We start from the raw sequence: 24,493 nt of genomic DNA, 5'->3' as shown, positions 1-24,493 counted from the left end.
GGCAATGCAAGGGTTGGGATCCCTCATGGTGGTCATGCCAGCTCTGCCATGGGGTGTCCCTGCACAGCAAGTCCCTGTGGTGTGTGGGAGGCAGCATGCAGGGGGCTTGCTCCAGCCCCATGGGATGGTGTCCACAGCAGGCTTCAGCCCCTTCCTTGCACCCTCTAGGAAGAGGGCCTTGCTGGGATCGAGGCACCCTCTGCCAGCTGCTGGGAGGAAGATGAAGAGGCAAGATCTGCCTCACTGCAAGGATGCTCCAGGGATGGCCAGAGGCAGCCAGGCCCTGCCTTTCCAGCCTGACTGAGGCAGCGTGGCTGAGTGCTGGTGCTGGCCCTGCCCCAGTGCCCCAGGCAGCTGGCAGGACTGGCCAGGCCAGACCAGTGGCCGTGCTTGGTCCTGAGTCACAGCAAGCACACTTGGGCAGGCTGTGTGGGGTATGAGCCAGCCACAAGGCAGTGATGCTGGGGGCTCCAGGGCTGCTGGGCTGGGGAAGTTTGGCATGGTGACTAATGCTGCCACAAAAGGCAGGGTCACCCCGACCCCACACCCAGCCCTGACTCACGTAGCTGTCGCTCCGGTCCCACGAGGAGAGCTGTGCTTCAGGATGTCAAAAGCCGGGTAAGTGGATGGCTGCATGGGCTCCCAGCAGGCCTCCCCTTCCTCCTCCTTCTCCTTGTCCAAGCTTACCCTCACTTTAAGATTCCCCAGAGCTTCCCCCTGCACACTTTCAGCCCCACTCTGCGTCATCAGAGCTGCCTCATCTTGCCACACCTGCACACACAGACTGGCTGGCCCTGGTGGTCCCAGAGGCCATCAGACCCTCCAAGGCTGCAGCATGGCCAGGATTGTGCTTGTCCAGAGCAGGCTGTTCCCTCCCTGTGCTGCTTTCTGGTCACATCTGTGGGCCCATAGCCAGTCTATAAGAACAAGTAGGAGCAGTGTGATATGCACAGAGGTCTCAACCCCTTCACTTTCCTGCCATGGATTTCTAGTGGGTCATCCTTGGACATGCAGAACCTCAGAGAAGCTGCATGACTGTCCAGGACATAGGCCTAGGAAGTTACTTATCACAAGGCAGAAGGGGCTGGAGGAGGGCATATGCCAGGAGGAAAGGGGGGAACAGAGCCAAGAGCCAGCAAGTTATGGGCTGAGTGCTGAGGTGCTGGAAAGGATTTCAGACAGAGATGACAACAGGAGAGCCAGCTCCATTCTCCCAGGGGTGTGGGGTGCTGGCAGGACCTGCTCCTGCACAGGGAAGGGAAACAAAGCAGGCAAAGTGCAGGCAGCCTGAGGGCTGGGCAGGAGGATGTGCAGTGTAAGAGATGGAGGGATGGCAAGAGGGATGCAGAGACAGAGAGACAGAAGGGTGGAAGGAAGGGAGGATGGAGAGGAAGAGGTATGGATGCTTCCCCAGCCCCCTGCACAAAGCACATCCTGGGGGCATCATGTAACCTGCTGAAAGAAGGGACCTGTCTGAGTGCTCTGGCCTGGGCAGGGGAGCTCCAAGGGGTATTCCAAAGTGCACTGCACCAGGTACTTCCCCATCACCTTTTGTATGCTGGCTCTGGGGAGCAACCACCTTCATTCCGGCTCTGACAGCATCCCACATCCCTTCCTGGTCTCTGCAGAGTGTGGGGCTGCTGAACAGTGCTGGAGATGGGACAGAAGCTTGGAGGTGACAGGTCCCATGACCCACTGATGCTGTGTTCCCAGCTGGGGGTCTATAGTAGTGACAAGAACAGATGCAGTGCTCTCAGAAATCTCAGCTTTTTGCCCTGAGCTTTGATGGTCCCATCAGGACCAAAGCACCCTCCATCAGCCTCACATCCCTGCCTACACCCATCCCTGCTCAGCAGGGCCAGGTCCTGTCCTTAGCCCCCAAGTTCCCCAGGCCACAACAGGTGCTTAGTCTTGTGCTTGAGGGCTTTGCTGGTGTGATGCAGAGGAAAGGGTGGAGCAAAAGGCTCACCTGGCTCCTCTTGAGCCCCAGGACGTTGGTGGGACATGAGGAAACAGGTCCCCCCTGCCTGCCCTCGCTGTGAGCACCGGGACACAGCAGCTGTTCTCCTCCCCAGGTCAGCAGGAGCGAGCGAGTGAGACACCTGCTCTTGGAAGTGATTGTGAAAGGATGAAAGTGCTTCTCTGATTTGCCTTGGCATTTATTTTGTGCACAGGATCCTAACAAACATACAAACATCTGTGCTCCTGAAGCCTGGAAGGAAGGGTCCCTTTCCACAGGGAAGGAGCTTCCGGTGGGAAGGTGTCCCGCTTTCACCAGGGGATCTCTGGTGGGTCCAGGACAGCACAAGCCTGGGTGTAATCCCTGGAGTGGCCTGAGAAAGAAAGGGATGCTTAGGACCTGCTGAGGACACCTGAACCAGGAAGCTGCCTGAAACTGGAGGCTGTTCCTCTGCCCTATCTCTGCCTGCTAAGTGGGGGCTCAGTCTGTTCCAGGATGTAAAGGGGAACTCAAGACAGGAGCCAGATCTTATGTGAGAGGAAGTGCAGAGGGTAGGAGCAATGGCTTCTATGTTAGGGACCATTGTGTGTCATGTCCACAAATCTGCTGGTGTGTTCTGCCCAACCCTGACACCACACCTCTCATCACCAGTCTGCAGCTCTGCCTCCTTTGGTGTGCAGGTGGCTAAAGGGTGTCCTGACACCATTCCCAAACTCCTGTGGGACACTGCACATCACTGGCTGGGTGCTGGGGGATCCAGGAGGGCAGCAGCTACAGAGGAAGTGATGAGTGCTGGGTGATGCTGTGCCAGGAACTTCTCTATTCTCAGACCCTTGCCTGAGGGATAGAAGGTTCTGCACCCTCACCTCTTGCTAAACTGTGTGGGCAAGGATGTTGGAGGGCAGATGCTGGCTCTGTATCAGTGTCCATACCTGCACACAGGCTAAGCCCACTCAGGAGCAGAGCTGCCGAGGACAGGAGAACAGCCAGCAACCTCAGGACTGCTGAAGAAACCTCAATGGTGATGCCACACTTCTGCACCCAGGGGAACCAGCATAGTCTCAGGGCTCACCCCCAGATTGCAAGTCATGTCCCAAAGGAAGTGCATTTTCCTCTCTGGTGCAAACAGGAACCATCACATGAGCAGAGAAGGTGGCCTCTGTCGGTGCTGCTGTGCTGATGGGGAGATACCCAGTGCCTGCCTGGTGGAGAGTGGTTTGGCACCTGCCAGGCAGCTGTTTATGGCCCAAACACCAGCCTGGGGTGGGCTGTGGTGTCTGGGGATAGTGGGGGGCCTGCAAGGGTACTGCCTGCCACCCCCATCCCCAGCACCCAAGCTGAGGGCCCTAGCCCCAGAATGGGCACCCAAACTAAGGGGATACCAAGCATCTCCATGACTGGGGACAGGCTGCATTGGGGCAGATCACATTTGCTGTGAGCCCAGTGAGCCTGGGCTTTTCTAGGGCACCCTCCTGTCCCCAAGGACCCAGCAGGGAGACACAGGGATAGCCTGCAAGGCTACTGCACAATTCCCAGGTGAAAGATACCCTGCCCACTGGGACTCCACGAAGGTAAGGGGTGCCCAAGAACTAAACTAATGGCTCCAAGGAGGTGGGCAAAAATTGGATGTCCAACCTGGGAGAGCTCGTGGACTGAGGCTGGGAGTGCTTGGTGGCCCTGTTGAGGGAAGGCAGAACCACACCCACAACTTCTCCACAGGCACTGGCCCTGCAGCACTGCTCTCCTGGCACTGGGTTGGGGGAGCCCAAAAGGGGGCTGGCACATGGCATGTGCATGGCCATTCTCCATGCCCCCACACACAGAGTCACAGCCCAGCATGTGCCATTCACGCTCACATGCCTGTGCACACTGACAGGCACCCACATGCCCCACACCATCAGGAATGCCTTCCTGCACAACCACAGCTTGTGCCAGCACCCCCAGTCCCCCTGTGCACACCCTGATATCTCTGTGAACCTCCAGCATCTCCTGCACACCCCAAGCCACAGGGACACTTGCCCCCACTCCTCCTCCATGCTATGCACAGCCCTCTCCCAATGTTCACTCACTCCATGCCCCGTGTATTTCCTGTCTGCTGGTACAGTCACTTCCCACACACCCCACACCCTGCACTCTCTCCATCCCCATTAACACTTACCCATGCCCTCATACCCTGCCTATTCACTCTATGCCTCAGTCACATTCAATCCACGCTGTCCACACTTGACCACACTGCACACACTCGCTTTACACCCCGTGCACATTCCCACCCCACACACAGGGCACACAGGCACTGGGACTGAGAACAGTCCTCAACACTCCACACATGCTCACGCTCACCACTCACACTTTCTCTGTACTCCATGCACACTCCCCCATGCCATGCACCCTTATGCCATGCCCAGTGCCTGCTCACACCCCATGCCTGATGCACTCACCCCACACTGCACACACATCACACCCCCTGCAGCCTCGCCCCTGCCATGCACACTCACCTGTACACTGCTTTCTCACCGTGTACAAGGGTCCCCCTGCTCATGCATGCTGTGCACACACCCCCTTGCCCCACACACACTCAACCAAGCCGTGCACGATCACCCCACACCCTGTGCCCTCACCCACACTTGGTGCACTCTCACGCTGAGCACATTCACTCCACACCTCGCGTATGCTCACCCCGTGCACATTCACCCGTACTCCGTGCACACTCTGCTTCCATGTGCACACCACCAAACCCCACGCCCACAGCACATTTCCCCCATGCTCTGAGCACACTCCTCCCAGCAGCGTTCAGTCCCCCAAGTCCCCACGAGTAAGGTGCCACAGCATGCACGCTCACCTGCCACCCCACGCACAGTCCCGCACACCGTGCACAGTAGCCCACAGGACGGGTCCACTCAGCTCTCCCCGCGCTCCGATCCACGCCGCACACGCTCACCCCACACCACGAGCACTTACCCCGCACCCTCCGCACACTCCTCCGCGCTGAGCATTCCCACCACACACACTTCTCCGCGCTCCGCACGCTTACCTCACACACCGTGCCCACTCACCCACGCTGTGCCCACCCCACGCCGCTTTCCCCCCCGGCCCCGCGCCCACTCTCCCGCCGCCCGTGCCCGCTCGCCCCCCCCGCCGCCCGCTCCCTCTCCGGTAGGCTGCGTGCGACACGCCGGCTCCCCGCCCCGCTGCCACCCTCTGCCCCGTCCTTCCCCCGCGGGCTCCTGTCTGGACGTGTCGGGACTCGGGCTCCGGGCGCTGAGTAATGCTCGGCGCAGCGCGATCCCAGGCAGAGCCGCTGCCGCCGCCGCTCCGCGCCCAGCGCTCCCGGGGCGCTCCGGCCGCGACCCTGCTCGCTCCGCCGGAGGCCCGGCGACACCGGCGGCGGGGGGCGGCGGGGGGGCCGCGGCTCCCCATGTGCCTGCGGGCCCCGCGGGAGCCGCGGAGCCGCTCGCCCGGCGAGCCCTGCCCACGCCCGCCGCGGCCCCGGAGCCCCGGGGCGCCCTGGGGAGCGGCGGGGGAGCGCACCCCGCGGGCCGAGGGCCCCCCCGGCCCCCCGGCACGTCCCGCCATGGGGGGCTGAGCCGGGGGGCTGTGCGCGGCGGGGCGGCGGCGGGCAGGGCGGGGGGCGCGCAGCCCTCGCCGGGCTCGGAGGGCGCCGGGGCGGCGGGAGGCGGGGGGCGCATCCCGGGAGGATGGCAGAGCCGCCCCGGCGAGCCGAGCCCCGGCGCGCAGGGAGCCAGTGAGAGGGAGGAGAGGGGAAAACACAAACAAGCAAACAACCCACAACAAACAAAGCGGGCAGAGAGCAGCGCCGAGCCCCGCCGCCCCTGCCCCAAAGGCGCCCGCCCGCCCGCAGCCCGCACAGCCGCTGCCCCAGCGAAGATGCGCCCGGCCCTGGCCCACGGACTCTGCTCGCTGCTGCTCAGCCTCTGGGTACCCAGGTAGGAGCTGCACCCCTCCATCCCCAGCCCCGCCGCTGAGAGCCCCGGCCCCACGGGGAGGGCGCCGGGAAGCCGCCGCGCCCAGCCCCGCACCGGGGGCGGTCTGCCCAGGGGGCTCTGGGGGGGTCCCGCCGCCCCAGCCCGGCCCCGCACGCTTGCGGGCCCCCGTTCAAGGGGCTGTCAGGGCTGCTGCCCCCCTCCGCCTTCCCTCGTCCCGACGGAACGCCGGTGGGATGCGCAGCTTCTCCCGCTCCAGGAGGCTGTCCCCCTTCCTCCCCGGCCAGAGACGCTCCAGCGCCCGCCCCGACTGCCTCAGTTTCCCCGCTCGCCCGCGGAGGACGGGGGAATGCCGGCTGGGATGTCACTGTCGTGGGGGTCGGTGCCTGCTGGATCCCCCTGCGTCCTCTCCCTGGCTCTGCCTGTCCTAAATGCTAGAGGGGTAAGAGGGGGCCACCTGCTTTCCAGAAAGCGAACCCCCAAATTCACCGTCCCTGTCCGTCTACGCCTTCCCTCAGCTCGCTCCCAAACTTGTGCACTGCAGGCAGCCGGGGGTTAATCCTGGTGCTGGTACGAGTCGGGGGGGGTCCCCCGCCCTTCCCCCTCCCTCCAGCCCCTTTAAATATAATTTGTTAACGTTGGGACTTGTATTAATTAAAGCAGCAGCCGCTGCAGCCTGTGACCTGGGGGCCTGTCACCGTGAAATCAAGTTTAAATCCAGATTTAAAGGGGGAAGAGAGCTGGGGGGAGCGCTGTATCCTCCTAAGAAGTGTGACAGTGACAGCTTCTTGCCGGTCCCTGGCCCTCCTGAGCCCTGGGTGGAGCGAGAGGCAGAAGGACCTTCCCTCTGCTCTCCGGAGCCCCTGCCTCAGTTTCCCTGCAGTGCAATCGGGAGAAAGACCATAGCATCGCCCCCATCCCGGGATGCCCTGGGAAAAGATGGCAGGCACTGTGTCAGGCTCAGGACACGAAGGGAATGAAGTTGTTGTGGTGTTCGGGGCAGGAGCTCCTGGGGTTGGAGATGGTGGTGGCTGTGCCCTGCTCTGCATCTTTTGTCAGCCAGGGCTTGCTTGACAGTGGGAATGAGTGCAGGAAGCTGGAAGATTTCCCCTCCTGTGTAGGGGTTTTGGAGGGATGCACTCCCTTTGTCTCTCTTCTCTGCTCCACCTCGACTCTCCCTATTGGAGTCGAGGTGGATTTGTACTGGGGCATATTCATATACCACCCATGAAAGTGGTGGGATGGGTATAGACACCCTTGGGAAGCTGGAGAATGAGCCTGATCCTGACAGCTCTCCCTCTGCCCTGAGCAAGCTGTAATTCAGCAGAGACGCTGGGGCTGAACCCTCCCTCCAGAGCTGGGTGAGCACTGAGCTGGGGACCTCAATCCCTGACAGCTGCTTCTGTCCATGTACCTGCACCAGGCTTGCAGGGTTTGAGGGAACAGAGGGGGAGTAACCCTTCTCTCCAAGACCTGGCAGCTGCAGTCCTTCCTCCATCATCCTCCTCCAAGTCTTGTTTCTGTAATCAAAGTTCAAAGGGCTTTGAGCTCCTTGCTTCTCCCAGGGACCCAGCTCTTGCCTGTCCCAGGGAACAGAGAAAGACTTTCCTGGGGAGAGCTCCCAGCAGGGACCAAGCTCTCCTGAACAAGCAGTGGGGTGGTGCTGAGCTCCTAGTGGAGCTCCATGCTGCAAGATGCTGGATGCTGCTGGGTGTCCCACTGTCTGCTGCTTGCTTTGTGGGTCTTCCACTTGGGCACTGTTTATCCCAGAGTCCTTCAGGCCATTCCCTGGAGCTGGGCAAACTCTTCCTACTGTCTCCTCCAGATTTGTCTGTCATGTGTACCTCTGTATTAGCTCCAGGCATCTCTTTCTGGACATGCTTTGTCTCCCCACATCCCACATCCCACATCCCATCCCCATACACTCCACACTTCTCCATTTCCTCAGGTCACATCTCTATTTGTGTAAGTACCTGTACCCCTGCCATGGACCATGTGCCTCTCCTTGCACCATCCATGTGCTGCTCTCTCTGCTTCCATGGCCACAGGTATCTGGTTCAGTGGGGCTAGGATGTGACAGTGGACTTGGGATTGCTGCTGGGAGCTTGAGGATAGTTGGCACAGTGCTTGGCTCCATATTTCACAGCTGAGCTGAAAAGAAAAGGCTGATCATTCCCTTTACCTCCGTTGTAAGGACCCTTGTAAGCAGTGTTGGGAGGATACAGGAGATGCAGGGAGAGGATCAGCCAGCAACACTGGCTGGAATGGTCCTCCTGCTCCAGGGTCTGTCAATTCTCCCGGGGGGAAGTCCATGCTTTCTGTGGAAGGTGAGCTGGGGCGCTGTGTGCTGAGAGTCTGCAGTGCATGGCCAGTGTGGGAGATCCCTGGTGGAGCACGCAGAGAGACCAAGCCTGGGAGATGCTGGGCTCCAGGGGCAGGATGGCCAGATTTAACTGCTGCTGGCAAAGGCTGCCAGGGTGCCTGTACTGTACTTATGTTGTTGGAGGCAATTGCAGCCCCAGTGCTGCTGGTTTTCTCTGCCTGGATAAGCTGAGCTGAGTTTTTCCAGCCTTCCCTATAGGCAACGGGCACCATGTGGATTGAGGAGCCTCTCCCTTCCCTGTATGTGTTCCCCACAGACTTTTCCCCTTCCCCAAATGGAAAACCAAGTGATTGACACATTGCTTGCTCTGAGCTCAAGAGTGTCCTTTCCCTCCCAGCTCGTGCTCCAATGAGATCCTGGGCCTGAAGCTGCCCTCAGAGCCAGTGCTGAATGCCAACACAGTGTGCCTGACCCTGCCGGGGCTGACACGGCGGCAGCTGGAGGTGTGTGTGCGCCACCCCGACGTCACCGCCTCCGCCATCCAGGGCATCCAGATTGCCATCCATGAGTGCCAGCACCAGTTCCGGGACCAGCGCTGGAATTGCTCCAGCCTTGAGACCAAGAACAAGATTCCATATGAGAGCATCATCTTCAGCAGAGGTAAGGGTTGGATGTTCCCTTCCTGTTCCACTATCCAGCACCTGCTCTCTGGAGCCCTCATGGGCTCCCCCTGGGCCCCTGCACAGCTCTTCCCTGGCCCAGGGGATGATGAGGTGAGCTCTTCAGCATCCCCATGGATGAAGGCAGACAGATGTTATGGTCTGCCAGGCAAAGGAGCACTGCACTATGGCAAAGCTGCTCCATGCACCTTTGTACCTGCACTGGCCCTTGTCCTGAGCTGCTCCTCCCTGACCATCTCCAGCTGCTCCTAAGGCTCTTTCCAGGCCCTCCTGCGTTCTGGCATCTTCTCCCAGTGTGGTGTAGGCTGGTGTTTGGAGCAGTGCCATGGGTGTGCAGCATAGCTGATGGGTCTGAAGGTGGATGCCACACTCTGGGATTTGGTTTGGTGGTTACAGTTGAACATCTTGGCTCAGTCCTGCTCTGGGGATGGTGTTTTAGTGTGTTGTGATGAGCTGAAATGCCCCTATCTAGTGGAACATAGCTCTGTGAACCTGTCACCCTAGTGTTCTGCCCAGCGCAGAGGGCTAAGGGGTCACTGTTCTGTGGGACCCTAAAGCATGATGGCAGAGGGGACAGGGATACAGGCTGTCCTGGGAGCTCAGCTGCCCACAGAGCCCGAGCTGTGCGGCTGAGAGAGCTCTCCTAGCTCTCCATGTTCTGCCAAGGATCCTGGTGCCAGGATCTCATCTCCCTCGCAGTCGTGTCTGGCTCTGTCTGTATCAGAGCCTCCCTGGCTGATACTCTCCCCCTCAGGACCAGACAATGGGGTGCAGAGGGGCTGGCCTGCATGGTGCAGATTAGAGTTGTGACCTGATGGGGATCTTCTAGAGGACTTGAATGTATCTTTTCACCTGAGTACCCTTTCTTGAAACCTGTGCCTCAGCACATTAAGTGCCCATTGCCACAGGAAGGCCATGGTCAGGAAGGACAATGTGGTGCCAGTGGCCAGCAGTCAGGGTGCTGAGGGCAGGCCAGGTGCCCAGCACACAGACCACTCCTCCAGCTCCCAAGAAAGGTGAAAACTACCCAAGAAACTGCTCACATGCCTGCTTTGTGAGCGTCTCAGCCTGATGCCCAGCAGAGAGTTGCAACCATCCACTCTTCAAACATTCTTCCACATCCTTCATCTTCTTTCCCTGGGACTATGAGGAGAATCTCAATGAGGAGAGGTTGGCAGCTTTAGGCTTACATGGCATTGAGGGGATGTGGTGGCAGGAGCCCACAGGCAGCTGTAGCAAGTGGGGAGAAAGCTGGAGAGGGGATCACAGAAGTGTTTTGGTATCCAAAGATGTCCAGGGCAGCCTGCACAGCTTCACTGGATGCTACCTTGGAGCATGTGGGCATCAGGGCTGTGGTCCTGCCATGGAGCAGCTCTGGTACCTCTCAGGACCTTAGTTCCTGGAGAAGGGCAGTGTCTCTTCCCTCTGTGAGCAGTGCCCAGGTTAGGGCCTGGCAGGAAGGGTGGGGACTGTCAGCCCTGATAAGCATCGAGGTATTTCCAGGTCCTCTGAGGAATGTGGTTCACTTCTAGTCTCCTCGGGCGGCAGGAGACACTGGCTTGCTGGCTCGAGTTGCTCACACACCCAGACAAGCTGCCTTGCTCCGGGTACTACCGGGAGGGAGGCTGGGAGAGAAGCACCAGCAGCAGAGAGCAGTGACCTGCATCCCTCCCTCAGCTCACCTTGTCTGCTGCTGGCCCCAGTGCCTTGCACCTCACTTGTGTCCCAGATGCTCCTGCAGCCCTTCCTGCTGTCAGGGCTGTGACCGATGGATGTGGGGGCTCCCACAGACCCTGGAGTCCTTCCTGCCCCTGTCTTGAGCTGTTAGATATGGCTCAGCCCAGGCTCTCAGCATTGGTGGGATCCCATTCTCTGGAATGGAGGCACAACATCCAGCAGCAGGGCAGGATGGAGGTAGGGCTGGAGCATCAGAGCAGGCAGGCATCTCATGGCGCTCCTGTTTTGGCAGCAGAGGTTGCAGGATGAGCCCCAACCACCCAAGCTATCTCATGTAGTTGCTTGGAGCCATTCTGGCATGGAGCAAGCCTTGATACTGGAGCCCTGGCCCAGTTTGAACCCACTCATATCCCTCAGTAGCAGTGCTGGAGCTTTGAGCCTTGCCTTCCATCTGTTACAGGCACAGCCATCAGAGAGGGGATGCATCTCAGGAGCCCAGTGCTGGAGGAGAGGCAAGTGGTAGAAGTGAGGGGTGCAGGCTCCTTGGTGCAGACTTTAATGCACCTGACCTCGAGGGAGCAGGGCTCTGCTCTGCGCCCTGCCCCATCCTTGGCGTGCCTGGAACACAACGTGCTTGTAGGATCATTGTTTGTAACCCGAAGTGACAGACCCCTTTAATCTTTCATTCCTTTTCCCACTTCTTCTGCCATCAGCTCAGCCGTGCGTGAATCTCACTTTAAATTATTTGTAGCTGGCTTCTCCCTCCCGCTCTCCCCGCGTGGCTTCGCTCCCCAACTCTGTCCTGTCCTCCTGCATCTCTCACGTCTTCTCCAGTGTGGGCATGAGCCAGACAGGATGCTACACTGCTCCAGCTGTCCCATGGTGCCCATCCCTCAGTGCCCAGTATCCAGGCACTCAGTGCTGCCAGGGACCTCATCCCCTGGGGACAGAGAAGAGGACAATGGCAGATGAGTGCCCATCTCCTCATCCTGCTGAGCTGAGCCCAGAAGTTTGAGTGCAAGCTCTGGGGAGACAGGAAGGAGAGGCTTCAAATCAGACAGGGCTGGGAGTCTGGGGTGGCTTCAGAGCAGCACAGCAGGAGAGAGGGATGCTGCCAGCATCCTGGGCAGAGCACAGACCTGGGAGATGCTGCCATCCCTGGGGCATGGGAAACAGTGGCTGTGAGACACAACAGCAGGTTAGTGGAGGGCAAGGAGGGTGCCCAGGAGTTTACCATCCCTGCTCTTTCAGAGCCACTGGGGTCTTTTGAGACACCACCATGGTCTATGGGTTTTTCAGGTCTGGTCTTTTGATGCTGCATCCTTGGGGTATGAGATGTCCTTTGTAACCTCTGTTGAGTTTTATGGGAATATGATCCAAATAGAGTTTCTAGTGCCATCTGCACCCCCCATCCTCCTTGGCCCATGTCCCCTCCTTGTTAAGCCAGGCTCAACAGTGCCATTGCAAATCCTCTGTCAGTCTTCCCTGGCTCCCCAGCTGGCTGCCTGTGCTCACCACCTTCCTGCCCATTCTCTGGCACTGTCACTTCTGCCAGGACTCTCCAGTGCTGTCCCTGGTCCCATCGTTCTCTGCTGTACCTCCCTCTCCCTCCATGTGCTCACCTGACTGACAGAGACATTCTCTTCTGGCCTCAGAAGAGGTAGGGGGAAGGAGCAGTGAGGTCAAGGCAGGTGGCTTCATCTACACCAGCAGTGGAAATAGATCCTGTGTTCCTGCTCCAAGGGTGAGCAGCATGTGCCCACCCTGCTAGAGAGGATGGCCTGTTGTCCTGGTATATTGTCCCATCACAGCATCTGTGGGCTGCCAGGCACTGTGTGGCTTGGCTGGGCTGACCCCTGCCTGGTGCCTGACAAAAACCAAGCTGCAGATGGTGGTGGGTCACTGAGTCTTGGTCCTTGTCCAGTATGTGTGCACCCATGGGTGGGTACAATGCCATCAGGGCTGGAACTGTCTGGCTGCTGGGCAGGGGCTGTCTGAGGTGTGCTATGGGACTGACTATTCCCCTTTGCTCATCCCAACCCCAACCCCGTCTACATGGAGCTCTGAAAAAAATTAGAGGGGCTAATTTTTTTAGCCCCTCCTCCCATGGAGGGGCTGGATGTCCTTGAAGGCCTTCAAAGGCTCATGGTTGGAGGGGACATGACCCTGGAGTGCAGTATTTCTTGGTTCCTGCAGCCTTTGGAGAGATGGGTGATGCTTCCAAGGCCCTCTGCCCACCTGAGAAGGGCTCACTGGTGACAAAGGTTCTGTGTGGCCATGGCCAGATCTTGATTTCTTCCAGCAGGGAGTGGGGAACTCCCTGCAAGGCTGGAAACACCAGGTGCTGGGGCCCAGCCAGCTGTGAAACGGAGCTTGGGGAAGCTTTGCTGCGTGCTGAGGGAGGCAGGTGCTGTTTCAGCTATCCAGGGAGTTGCTGCCAAGCTCAGGACCCCGGCACCCAGCTCTGCAGAGCCCCAGCCAAGCTGCGGAGCCCGCAGACCGCAGCTCCTGGCCTGGCGCACCTGCAGCTGGGCTGCTGGCAGGGTTTTGTGCACCCCCAGGCAAACCAAGGGCTTTGCCCACCTGGCCCTGCAGCACATGCGGGTACTGTGGAGGCTTGGCTTCATCCCTGTGGGTTCCCCCATTCCCTGGACCTTCTCCCCACTGGTGGTGGAAGGGAGACCCTGGGGCCAGGCAGGATTGCTGGCGATGTGGGGCCGAGCTGGGCTCCCTGCAGCCTGCACAGCAGCAAGGGCTGCTCCCTCACGCTGCCGTGGGCGGACAGCAGCGAGGGCTGCGGGCTGTCCCTGGCACGCTCAAGGAGGTGCAGGGAGGCAAGTTGGGATCTGCAGGGAGGCATTTAGTGCCTAGTGCTGGGCCAGACCCTGGCAGGTTCACCTGCAGTTTAATTAGGGAGAGGGGAGGGGAGGGAGCGGGGCTGGGGGAGAGGCAGCATGTCGGGACTGGCCGTCTCGGCAGGCCTCGCAGGAGGTGGCGGGAGAAGTTCTCCTCTGCCTTATATCAGGGCTGGGGCAATGTGCCCACAGCTCCTGGCAGCTACACCCCACTCCTGAGGGGTACTGCCATGAAGGGGGCAGCTGAGCATCCTGGGGTACCCTAGGGTGGGCCTGTGTGAGGCTGTCCCGCTGCTCCCTCAGGGCCAGCCAGGCATTGCAGTGATGAGTGCTGGGAGAGAGCTGCTGCCTGGATGTGATGGTGAGCTGTGGGAGGAAGGCCATGCCTCCAGCTGTCCCTGGTCTACAGACTGTAGAGCCCAGAGCTGTGCCTGAGCCAGCCCTGTAGCCTTCATCGCACATCTGCCTGAAAGATGGAGGAACTGCAGTGTCCATGGCAGAGCCAGTGCTGCTGGGACTTGGGGTCTTGCTAAATGACCATAAATCTCTTAGGCACTGCTTGACAGGGAAAATCTTCCCCCCTAAGAAAGCTGCTTTGGGATTTGACCTGGGGAAAAGATTTCAGACCTGTCCTCCTCGCCCAGCATGGTCTTTAAGTACACAGCAGGCTGGATGCCGGTGGTGGTGTCAGGATTGTGCCCTCCTTTCTCTCTTCCCTTCAGGATGCAATACTTCTTGTACCTCCCACAGCTACACCTCTTCTGTGGTCTCTGGAGGGATATGGTGACTCAAAAATCACTGCTGAGGTCTTAAGTGGCTGGGGTAGCTGGAGAGCCTCCCTCCAAAGGGCTCAGGGCTGGCCACCACACACCACTCTCAGCCGTGGTTCCTGGAAGCTTCCAGCCTTGCTGAGCCCAAGAGGCAGGTGGCTGTTACAGCCGTGTTGCTCGTTGCTTTGCTTCAACCCTCTGTCTCTGGTGTGGCTGGGGTAGAGCAAGGAATGTAAACTGAACCTCCTAGCAAAACTGTACTGGCATGGCTGCTGTGATCCCAGTGCTGCCCTGACCCCTCCTCCCCTTTGCTCACAGCTCCCCATGAGAGCAGGTGAGGGAAGAAGGGGAGAAGGCAGGGAAGAATGGTGGGGCCAGCCAGAGTGATACTGAGCAGGGAAAGGACCATGATGGGATGGGAACAAGACTTCCTGAATGCTGTGATGCCATGTCTTGGGAACCAATCTGTCCCCTGCCCACAGCCTGGGGAATGGCAGCTCCAGAGACAGGGACCCATACATCATCCATCAGCTCACATGTACTGGGAGAGCACTAGAGGAAGAAGGACTGGGGCTTTAACCCACGGGTTTCCCAACCATGGAGGGTGCCCAATCAACCTGACCTCTTTACCTGTAAGGACACGGGCTTGCTAGACGGACTGGGTGGGGTAGAGCTTGTGTCTGGGCTCAGATGAGATTTTAAGGAGATGCCACACCAGAAATTATTTTTTAGACTGGAGAAATGCGTGAGAAAGAGGCAGGGCTGAGAGGAAGGTGTTGTCCTGGGTGAAGGGTTTGCTGCCCCTGTCCCCAGGCGCTGGCTGTGTGAGGAGCTGGGGATGCTCAGCAGGGTGGCAGTGACGAATTGGGCTGTGCCCAGGTTTGACATATGAAGGGCTGAAGTTGGCCCAGATGGCAGGATCAGAGAACTGACATAGGGAAGATTTGGGAATCCAGGAGACCTTTCTGTGCTGGTTATCTATCCTCCCTTGCTCACCTGGAGACTGAAGTTGCCCAGATGTGGGCCTTCATGCTCCAGCAGCGCTGTGGGTGTGTTGCAGGCACTGCCTGCCAGCACTCTCCCTGGGGAGGCTGCACGGCACAGTGTACGCACCAGCGGCCCCATTACCTGCCCGCTGAAAAATGTTGTTCAACTTGTGCATGGAAAGAGGCAGGCTGAGAGCAAGCTTGTCCCACACCGAGGGGAAGCTGGGAGAGGCTCCTGCTGGCTTTTAAGCAGTGCCTCGTTAATTTTTTAAACACACCAGTGTCAAATTAACACACAAAAGAGCAGCACGACTTTAAATGCAGGTTTCCGGGCTGCATTTCATTTTGCTTTAATAAGATCATAGCGTTTGCTCAGCGGGCGGCAGTAACCACGGAGGAGACATGCGTGATGGGGAGCACTGCCCAGCACGACCAGCAGCAGCGCTTGCACTCTCCCTGCTCCTGGCTCTGGGGCACAGGCAGGGCTTTGGGGTGCTCACCCCAGACCCCTGTCTGATGGCGTGGATTTGGTAAAGAAAACACCCCAAAATCTGTTGTCTGTTCTGCTGTGTCAAAGCCAAACTGCTCATGTCCAACAGAGGGAGAGAGGCTGGGAACTCCAGCTATTTATTTATTCACATGTGACGCCACAGCACAAAATCTGGCACTCCCTGCATCCTTGCCTCATGCTGGGGCCAGTCAATGTGCACCAAAGCAAAGGGCACTGCAGGCTTCCCGCCTGACCTGGGAACCACAAACAAAAATATTACTTTGCATTTCAAATAGAATAGAAACTCCCAGGGAGGAGAGGGTCCTCACCTGGCTTCAGTGAAGCCAAGAGATTCTCAGGTATCCCCTGTTCACAGCCACATGGAGCCTGATGAAGCCCCTTCTGTGAGACCTGTCCCTGTCCCCATCTGCCCTGTCCCCAGCTAATGACACTTGTGGATGTCCTCACTCCCTAGGGTTTAACGACAACCAGCTGCTGGCTCTGGCAGTGCATGGTGTGGTCACGGCATGCTCTAACTGACGAGGGATGCTCATTTTTTTCCTGCCTGGTATCACATTTAGAGCTTCTTGTGGGACCTGGCAGGGTTCAGAGTGGGAAGGGATATGGGCAGATGAATGGGGCTGGACAAGGCAGTGCAGCCTGCTCTTTTTACTGCCTAATCTGCACCCTGTGAGTAAGCAGAAGTGGTCCATGCTTCAGCAGAAATATCTCTTGGCCAGTGTTATATTTAGTATAGTAGGAAACTCTGAGTGGAGAGGGGAGGAGGGATTGCTTTTCCCATCAGAGCCATGATGCTGATGCCTGAGCAGTGCTGCGGTGGCATCTTCTGGAGTGATGTGAGAGCAGGGTGGTGGTGGAAGCTGGGGTCCCAGCTAAGGCAGGGCTGGCCCTCAGGGCAGCAGTGTGTCCTTATGGGGATGGGGCTGGAGAGCAGAGAGTGGCCATTCACTCCTGGCCTGTGTGGGAGCTGGTGCATCAGGAAAAAGCAAGACACAAGCTGAACCTCCCAATCCTTACCCTCCAGTGTGACAATGAACTTACCCAGCCCCGCTCGGGGGTCACAGCGCCCAGCCTGACCCCAGTGTGTCCTTCCTTGCAGGCTTTCGGGAGAGCGCCTTTGCCTACGCCATAGCAGCTGCTGGTGTGGTGCACGCCGTGTCCAACGCCTGTGCCCTGGGGAAGCTGCAGGCCTGTGGCTGTGACCAGAAGCGCCGGGGCGATGAGGAGGCTTTCCGGCGCAAGCTGCACCGCCTGCAGCTGGAAGCCATGAACCGCGGCAAGGGCATGGTGCACGGCGTGCACATGGAGCACATGCCCGCTGAGACCCCTGGCCTCCAGGACTCCTGGGAATGGGGAGGCTGCAGCCCTGATGTGGACTATGGAGAGAAGTTCTCCAAGGATTTCCTCGATTCCCGGGAAACCTACAGGGATATCCACTCCCGGATGCGGCTGCACAACAACCGCGTGGGCCGGCAGGTGAGCAGGGCGCTGGTCACGGCTGTGAGGAGGTGATGGGGGAACAGGGTCACCAGGACATGTGTGGGAAGGCCCTGAAGGACTCGTGCTGGCTGCTGTGGAACCATTTGTGGGTCTGGGATTGTCCCCAAGGCACCCTCTCTCCCCAGCCTTGCCCAGAACAAAGGCAGTGATGCCCTTACAGGACAGGGCTGCAAGGATATGCTGGCCGAACACCGGCTGGGAGCAATACCTCTGAGCATTGCTGCTCAAGGGATGCTGTCCCAGGCCACTGTCACCTGTCTGTGCTGCAGCAATGCTACTGGAGTGGCACAGCAATGATTCTGGCTACTGCCTCTCAGGGACAGAGTGAACTGGTGTTGGGCAGCTGCAGTGGGGGTAAGCCAAAGACAGGGAGGAGGAAGTCATTGGCATCATGGGGACACAGCACAGATTCTGCAGCACCTAGATGTGTCTTTGCCTACAGAAAGGGATCCAGTGCCCCGAGGAGGCAGATGTGAATGAGATTGAGTTAGGCAGTGGGCTCCTGTGCCAGGTGGGAAACACAGCATGCCCTTGGGAGCAGAGGTGACAGCCCACAGCCTTGTCCCCCATCTTGAGCAGTGTGCTGGAGCCTGCTCAGGCAAGCAGGACAGCCTCCCCTCCATTCTTATGATGTCAGGTCTCGTTAAAGGTACTAATTAGTAGCTCACTCTGTCTGGAAGCTGAGGTTTAAAAGCAGCCTGACACTGGAGACAAGAAGCATGAAGGCAGGAGGGGCTGGGAGGATGGCTGCATTTCCCTGCCTGCTTTTGCTCACAGCAGGTGCCTGAGAGATCACATCCTTTGAATCCAACAGGACACATGTCCCCAAGACCCCAGCCACATGCTGCCAGGGCAGTGCCAAGGGATGTGTAGAGGCTGCAGGAATAAATAATTAAAGTCAGAATTCCACAGGGAATGTTTCCTTGGGATGGCTCAGACATTTGGATGTGCCTCTTGCTTTGAGCATGTTTCAAGTTGGCTGTGAGGTGAGGATGCTGCAGAGCAGGGCCTTAATATGTGGCTTACCCTGATGCTGGAGCTGAGCTTTACCACCCTGGAGAAGCCACCCCAGTTTGGCCAAGGTGTAAATGCCTGGGGAATACCAAAACTTTTGATTTGTTTGGCTTTGTTTGCTCGTGTGTGGTGAAAGCTCACTCAGTGTTAGGCAGCTGAATCCTCTGCAGACTGCTCTGGCCCAATCTGGGCAAGACCCCCGTTCCAGTTCTCACTGCAGGGCTCATCCTGATTCCCCTACATCTCTCCATGCCCTGGATCTCTGGGACTCTTGGCAGTGCTCAGAAACCTGTGGTCTATGTTCCCTATTTCCCAAGGGAAACCTCACAGCCTGCAGAAGGAAGGGAAGGTGAGAGAGGAATATTTGCTCTGGCAGGATGTCACGAAACATTTCCTGTGGGATCCAGTAACAGTGAGAATGCCTGGGGTCTGCTTGTCCCTGAGGACAGACAGACACGAGACTGGCAATGTCAGCTCTTGGTGGCTTCAGAGACAAGATGTGGACTGATGAAAGAAGCCTGGGAGCTAGAAGAAGAGGCAGAAGAAGACTAAAGGAATAAAGGGGAATGGTACCTGTGTGGGTGGGGAAGCTGGACAGGCAGCTCAGGGACCTTGTTGAGATGAGGGTGTGAGCCCATGTGTGGTGCTATGGGTGCCGGGCATTGGAACAAGAAGATGATGCTGTGCCTGGTCTGTGCCTGTTGGTGCTGTGCTTATTGCCAGGGCTGGTCCTGGGGATGGGTTCCCACTCAGAATGGGTTCTCCAACTCCCCACTTGCTCTTATGTCAATGCTGTGGGTCCCACACCCACCCAAGCCCCACTTACTACTAGGAGCGATTTTTCTGCTGTTATAAGGAACAATCTCCTGGGATTTCCCTGGAAAGGAATGGCTGTGCTGGTTGCAGCAGCTCTGTGGTCCTCCCCTCCAAGTCCTGAGACTGAACCTCTTTAGCAGAGCAGTGACATGGATGTGCACACCTTGTGCCATGCTCTGCCATGCACCATCCCTCCCCATGCACCAAGCAGCTGCAGCACCCAGAGCTCTCCAGCATCTCACTGATTCTGAGCATCCTCTCTGTGGTTCCTGTGTATCCCGAGGGTGCTGTGCCTGTGGGTGAGCCTGTCTCCTGGCTCAGACCCTACAATGCTGGAGGGAGGTGACAATTCCATGGATGGTGGCACCCAGGTGGGATTAGAGGTGGTTTCTGTAGTGTAGTGGTTATCACGTTCGCCTGACACGCGGAAGGTCCCTGGTTCGAAACCAGGCAGAAACACACAGGTTTTTCCTTTTTACACCCAGCTATGAGGCTGGGCAGGGGATTGCAGCTCAAGGGATGTACAGCATCCTCTGATAGTGGCAGTGGTGACCTTGCTCCTGAAGAATAGGAAGCCCTGGGATAATCATTGCTTGGTCCAACTCAAGACTGAGGTGGGTGTTCTGCATCCCTGGCAGGCAGCAAGCTCCCCAGCAAGGAGCAGCAGGAGTGTGAGAGAGGCTTTGCAGGTCCTCCTAACTCACCAGATCAGAGAGCAAGAGAGGATGAAAGGAAGCCAGGAACTACCCATTACCCTCACAACAAAGACCTACGATAAAGTTCTTATGAGCGTGCCTGGGAGGAGCTGGGAATGTGTGAAAGAAAGCACCAGCGAGTCTGGGCATGTGTCGAACTTGGGTGTCTATGAGACAGGGAGAGGACGGGTTGGGGTGCATGGAGGAAATTCAATGACAAAAGCATGGGGCCAGGACTCAGATGGGCCCTTCTTGCATCTCCCAGCTCTGCCAGGGTCCTGTCCCCTCTGTGCTGCCTGGTCAGGGGTGGACGGGTGTTGTGGTGCTGAGGCTCAGGATGTTCAGCAGTGATGGCTTGGGTGATGGAGATGGCCACACTTGACACCTCTTCAGCCCCTGCTGTGACCAGCTGTAGGCCCAAATGAACTCCTGTCCAGCTGTCACACCACTGTCCCCTCTATCCTCATGGTGAGCCTGCCAGCCACAGCCCTGAATGCAGATTTTTCCTGGTCCAGCCAAGCCAGCAGGGTGGGAATGTGGGAAAGGGTGACAGTGCTAGACTGTTCCCAGGGATAGTGACAAGAACAGTGGCGAGCAGCTGGTGTCACACCCAGGACATGGTGGAGAGGCCAGGTAGCTCATTACCTGTGAGGTGGAGGCTCTTCCCAGCAGGAGCAGGACTCTCAGCAGGATGAAAGCCAAACTGCAGCCCAGCCCAGACCTCTCCGCCATGTGCCCCAAGCTCCAGGCGTGTTTCATTACCATAACTGCTTAGCAACTTGGAGATTTACTCAAAAACAAGAAAACAAGAAATAAAAACTACCCATCCCTACCTAAACAAGGCTCTCCTGTCACATGTGTCCCTCCCAGGCAGGGGGCAGGAATAGACAACATGTGGCAGGCATGAAGCCAGGTAGATGGGCAGGACTGGCATTGTAGGACAGCACCTTTCACAGGGACAGGTGTCTCCTGGAATCCCCCACAAGCCCTGGAGCAGGGCCCTGGGTATCGGGATCAGCCTGTGATAGCCTGCGAGCCCCATCTGAACTCCTGGTGAGGTTTGGGTGTCCGCATGGGAAGGGAACTCGGTGAAGCCTGTGCGAGCACATGGATATGGGGGCACACAACCCAGCAGGGAATTCCTGTTGGGACAAAGCAGAAGACATTATAAACTGTCTCTTTCCAGGCTGTGTGGGGATGTGTGGCCATGTTGTGCCCCTCAGGATTGATGGGCATGAGCTGTTTCTCTTGGCTTTGCCACAGCAGTATCCCTTACAGGTATGGGGGATGTAGGGGATCCCAGCATGCAGGCTTGCCAAGGGAGTCCAAGGAACCCCACACTGACCTCTGACCTCTGTACGAGCTGTGCTGTCAGGCTGGCCCGAACCATGCCAGAGCCCAGCCCATGCACCCTGGCCCTTGAAGAGGGTGAATGGGTAGCACTGGCTGCACTGCAGCCTCTACAAATCCCTGTAAGTCAGGGATGTGATCCCTGCTTGGAATTCAGAACTGTGGCCAGGCTGGCTGAAGGAGAGCAGGCAAGAGCTAAAAGCAGAGCTGCTCCTAGGACTCCCAGAACTGGGGCTTTATGGGATGAAGGCCTTGGGGTGGGGAAAGGAAGGGGAAGCATCATCACTCCCACCTGCCCCACTCACAGTGCTACTGCCTGGTGAGGTGCGTGGGAGACCCTTGCACTGGAGAGGTCCCAGTATGGCTACATCATGCAGCCAATGCTCCATGCTGGCTTTTAGCTGGGGTCCAGGATCAGGTTGATGCTGCTGGAACCAAGCAGCAGTGGGAGGTGAGACCCAGGCTCCTTCTCCTCCCTGTGCTCAAAGAGCTCACCCTCTCCTTTAGGTGCCAATCCCTTGATGAAACATAAAAGCCAGTTGGTATTACCAGGATGGGAAGGGACAGGGTGTGGGACATGAGTTGCACTGGGCAAAGCAACAGGGCGCAGCCTTGCTGGCTTTGCAGTTCCAGAGCTTTGATGGCTACTCATGCCAGCCCTTGATGTTCCCGTGGTGCCAACCCACACAGAGCTCCACTGTGGCTTCTCCAGTCCCCAAAATGCGTCTCCTTCATGCTCACTCCTCTGTCCTTCCTTCCCCACCCAGGTGGTGATGGACAACATGAGGAGAAAGTGCAAATGCCACGGTACCTCAGGGAGCTGCCAGCTGAAGACATGCTGGCAGGTGACGCCTGAGTTTCGCCTGGTGGGGTCCCTGCTCAAGGACCGCTTCTACGGGGCCACCCTCATCCGGCCCCACAACCGGAATGCCGGGCAGCTGGAGCCAGGCCATGCTCGGCACCGCCGCCGGGCTGGCATCAGCGAGCTGGTTTACTTTGAGAAGTCACCCGACTTCTGTGAGCGAGAGCCGGCGCTGGACTCCTTGGGCACTCAAGGGCGCCTGTGCAACAAGACCAGCCCGGGCATGGACAACTGCGAGAGCCTGTGCTGCGGCCGCGGGCACAACATCCTGCGGCAGACGCGCAGCGAGCGCTGCAACTGCAAGTTCCACTGGTGCTGCTTCGTGGCCTGCGAGGAGTGCCGCATCACCGAGTGGGTCAGCGTCTGCAAGTAGCCAGGCAGGGCTGGGTGCCCACCCCAGGGTGCCAGGGACAAGCACGTCTGCCTGCGGCAGGGGAGGGAGACGGGGATTGGCGCCGGGGGGGAGGTGCAGCCGCGATACCCGCTTCCCTCCGCTCCGAGGGAGCAGGAGAGGACATGCTCAGCACCCTCCAAAATCAGCACTTTGTCGTCACCTGGGAAGGGCAGGGCAGGGCTGCCCGCTGCCCCCCAACCCCACATGAGAGCACCAAGGCTCCCGGCCCCAGGGAGCCCACGGCCATGCTGTACAGACCGCCGACACCAGCACCACTCGGGGGGGGGCGGAGGGTGGGCCTGGGGGTGGGGGACTGCCCGCTGGCACCCAGCGGTATGGAGCAGGATGGGGTCGTGGACAGCAGGGCATGGGGAGCCCAGGGTGGGAGGGAAGTGGGGGGGACACACACTAGCACTGTGCACAAGTTCCTCCAACCACATGCGAGGTTGTGCTCGGAGCAGGATGGGGTTGGAGCACCCCGTGGGATGGAGAAGGGGCACGGCTCCCCGGGCTGGGGCTCAGCTCTCACCTCTGGGCTGGCCTGGGCTTCGTGGCCAGAGGGGTGGGTGCCCGGGGCTGTGCTGTGTGTGTCTGTGTTATTATATGGTAAGTTATTTTCTGATTGTGAATAAAAGTGGATTGGAGACAGCATAGGGTATTTCAGGATGCAGCACCCTGCTCTTCCTGCTGCCAAGGGTTCTCCATTCCTCTAGGGTGACAGAAGGATGGAGGGGGACCCTCAGTGCTGCTGACCTACTTGTGTTTTGAGACTTTGTCTCAGGTGCTCTCCTGCCATCCCAAAATAACTGTCCTGTCAGCTGTTTGCAGACTGGCAGGAGGTGGGGACCCATTGCAGGCATCCCAGACACTTGCAAGGTGGCTGCAGGGAAGCTTCTGCCCAGTTGGATGCATGCTAGACCCCATCCATCCCATGGGAATCCTGGCTGTTGCCCCCGTGCCCATGGCCGTGCGGGGCTGGGAGCTGCCCCACTGTGTCCCACACTCCTGGGGAGAGATGGTGGGGCTGGAGAGCAGGGAGAGGGGAAGGCAGCATGGGTGGGCCAGGCAGTAGGGGTCCACAAATGGCAGCTTGCTGTGCTGGTGGGGAGGGCACCCATCTGGCTGCAGCAGCCTGCAGGGGCCAGGCAGTGAATCATGCTGCTGCTGTCTCCTGGCTGATAACTTCCCTGCTCCTCCCACGGCTGTGCACCCCTTGGGGCTACACAAAAAAAAATGGAAGTGAATTAAAAAACAAAAAAACCAAAAAAAAAAAAACCAAAAAAAAAACCCCAAAAAACCCAAACTAAATCAAGGAGGAAAATACCAGGCTGGAAGGAAGCGAGCAGCCCAGGTCCAGCAGGGAGTGGCCCGTGTCCTCGTTTCATAACACTCACGCACGCAGCTGGAGCTGCCCCGGCCCGGACGGGTGCTCTGCCTTTCACCACCCCTGCAGGGGAGGGCTGGCTTTTCCCCTCCAGCAGGGACCATGTGGATGGGGTCCTTGCTTCTGGAACCAGGTGAGGAGAGGAGAAGAATGCTGTAGGTGCTGGAAGGAAGCACAGGAGCTTTAGTGACCTTGTGGCATCTGCGTGGTTCTGTCTGCCAGCCCAGAAGGGACAGCGAGACACGAGATCTCCACGGTGGCTCCCAGCAGCAGAGACATTGGGCTGGTGTTCTTGCAGGGAACAGGATCTCAGCTTGGGCTTTGGGGCACCCAGGCTTGCCCTGTGAGGCATGACAGCAATGTTGTTCCTGTGGGGCAAGTTTACTCTGACAGGGCATGCTCCAGCAGTTCATTTTCCCTCCTGAGATCCTACTTTTCCAATATCCATCTCCAGTATCAAGGCCCTTTTTCCAAATCCCCAAGACTTTTGCCTTTTGGCCATTAGCCCAAGGACTAATTGGACCCCATGGGGTTCCCCTCCCTCCTAAGCTGGCCAAACCTAAGGTTATGCTACTCAGGGCAGGGGGGCTCTGCACATCTATCACACTCCAGCCCTTGGTGTGTGACGTTGGCTTCCCACCTCCCAGGGGCTGCTTTGCAGATACCTGTGATCTCAGGGCTGCCTGGGGTGATGACTGACTCACCACGGAAGCTCTCACCACACTGCACTGGCCCTTTCACCCCCTGCTTGCTAATCCCAGACCACCTGCTCTGC

The 24,493-nt window shown here is 58.3% G+C and overlaps 1 protein-coding gene and 1 non-coding gene across 2 annotated transcripts; both read left to right on the top strand.

The window, feature by feature from the left end:
- The first annotated feature begins 5,715 nt into the window (after positions 1-5,715).
- WNT10A (Wnt family member 10A) lies at positions 5,716-22,601 on the top strand. The gene is made up of 4 exons (XM_066553582.1): positions 5,716-5,904; positions 8,622-8,884; positions 16,803-17,179; positions 21,846-22,601. Exons 1-4 carry the CDS (start codon positions 5,846-5,848, stop codon positions 22,311-22,313), a joined length of 1,167 nt encoding a protein of 388 aa, XP_066409679.1. The 5' UTR covers positions 5,716-5,845; the 3' UTR covers positions 22,314-22,601.
- TRNAV-GAC (transfer RNA valine (anticodon GAC)) lies at positions 19,420-19,492 on the top strand. Its single transcript has one exon. It is a non-coding gene; the product is annotated as a tRNA-Val (tRNA).
- Positions 22,602-24,493: the final 1,892 nt, after the last annotated feature.

This window comes from Molothrus aeneus, chromosome 7 (assembly GCF_037042795.1).
Source record: "Molothrus aeneus isolate 106 chromosome 7, BPBGC_Maene_1.0, whole genome shotgun sequence".
NCBI classification, from domain to species: domain Eukaryota; kingdom Metazoa; phylum Chordata; class Aves; order Passeriformes; family Icteridae; genus Molothrus; species Molothrus aeneus.
Note: the sequence above shows the minus strand (reverse complement) of the source record. Positions and strands in the feature narration are given on the sequence as shown.

What these genes read in the sequence shown, in the direction of transcription:
- WNT10A (XM_066553582.1), top strand. Translation starts at nt 5,846, where the DNA reads ATGCGCCCGGCCCTGGCCCACGGACTCTGCTCGCTGCTGCTCAGCCTC. An exon ending in CTCAGCCTCTGGGTACCCAG is followed by an intron (nt 5,905 to 8,621) that starts GTAGGAGCTGCA and finishes TTTCCCTCCCAG; the next exon opens with CTCGTGCTCCAATGAGATCC. An exon ending in GAGCATCATCTTCAGCAGAG is followed by an intron (nt 8,885 to 16,802) that starts GTAAGGGTTGGA and finishes CCTTCCTTGCAG; the next exon opens with GCTTTCGGGAGAGCGCCTTT.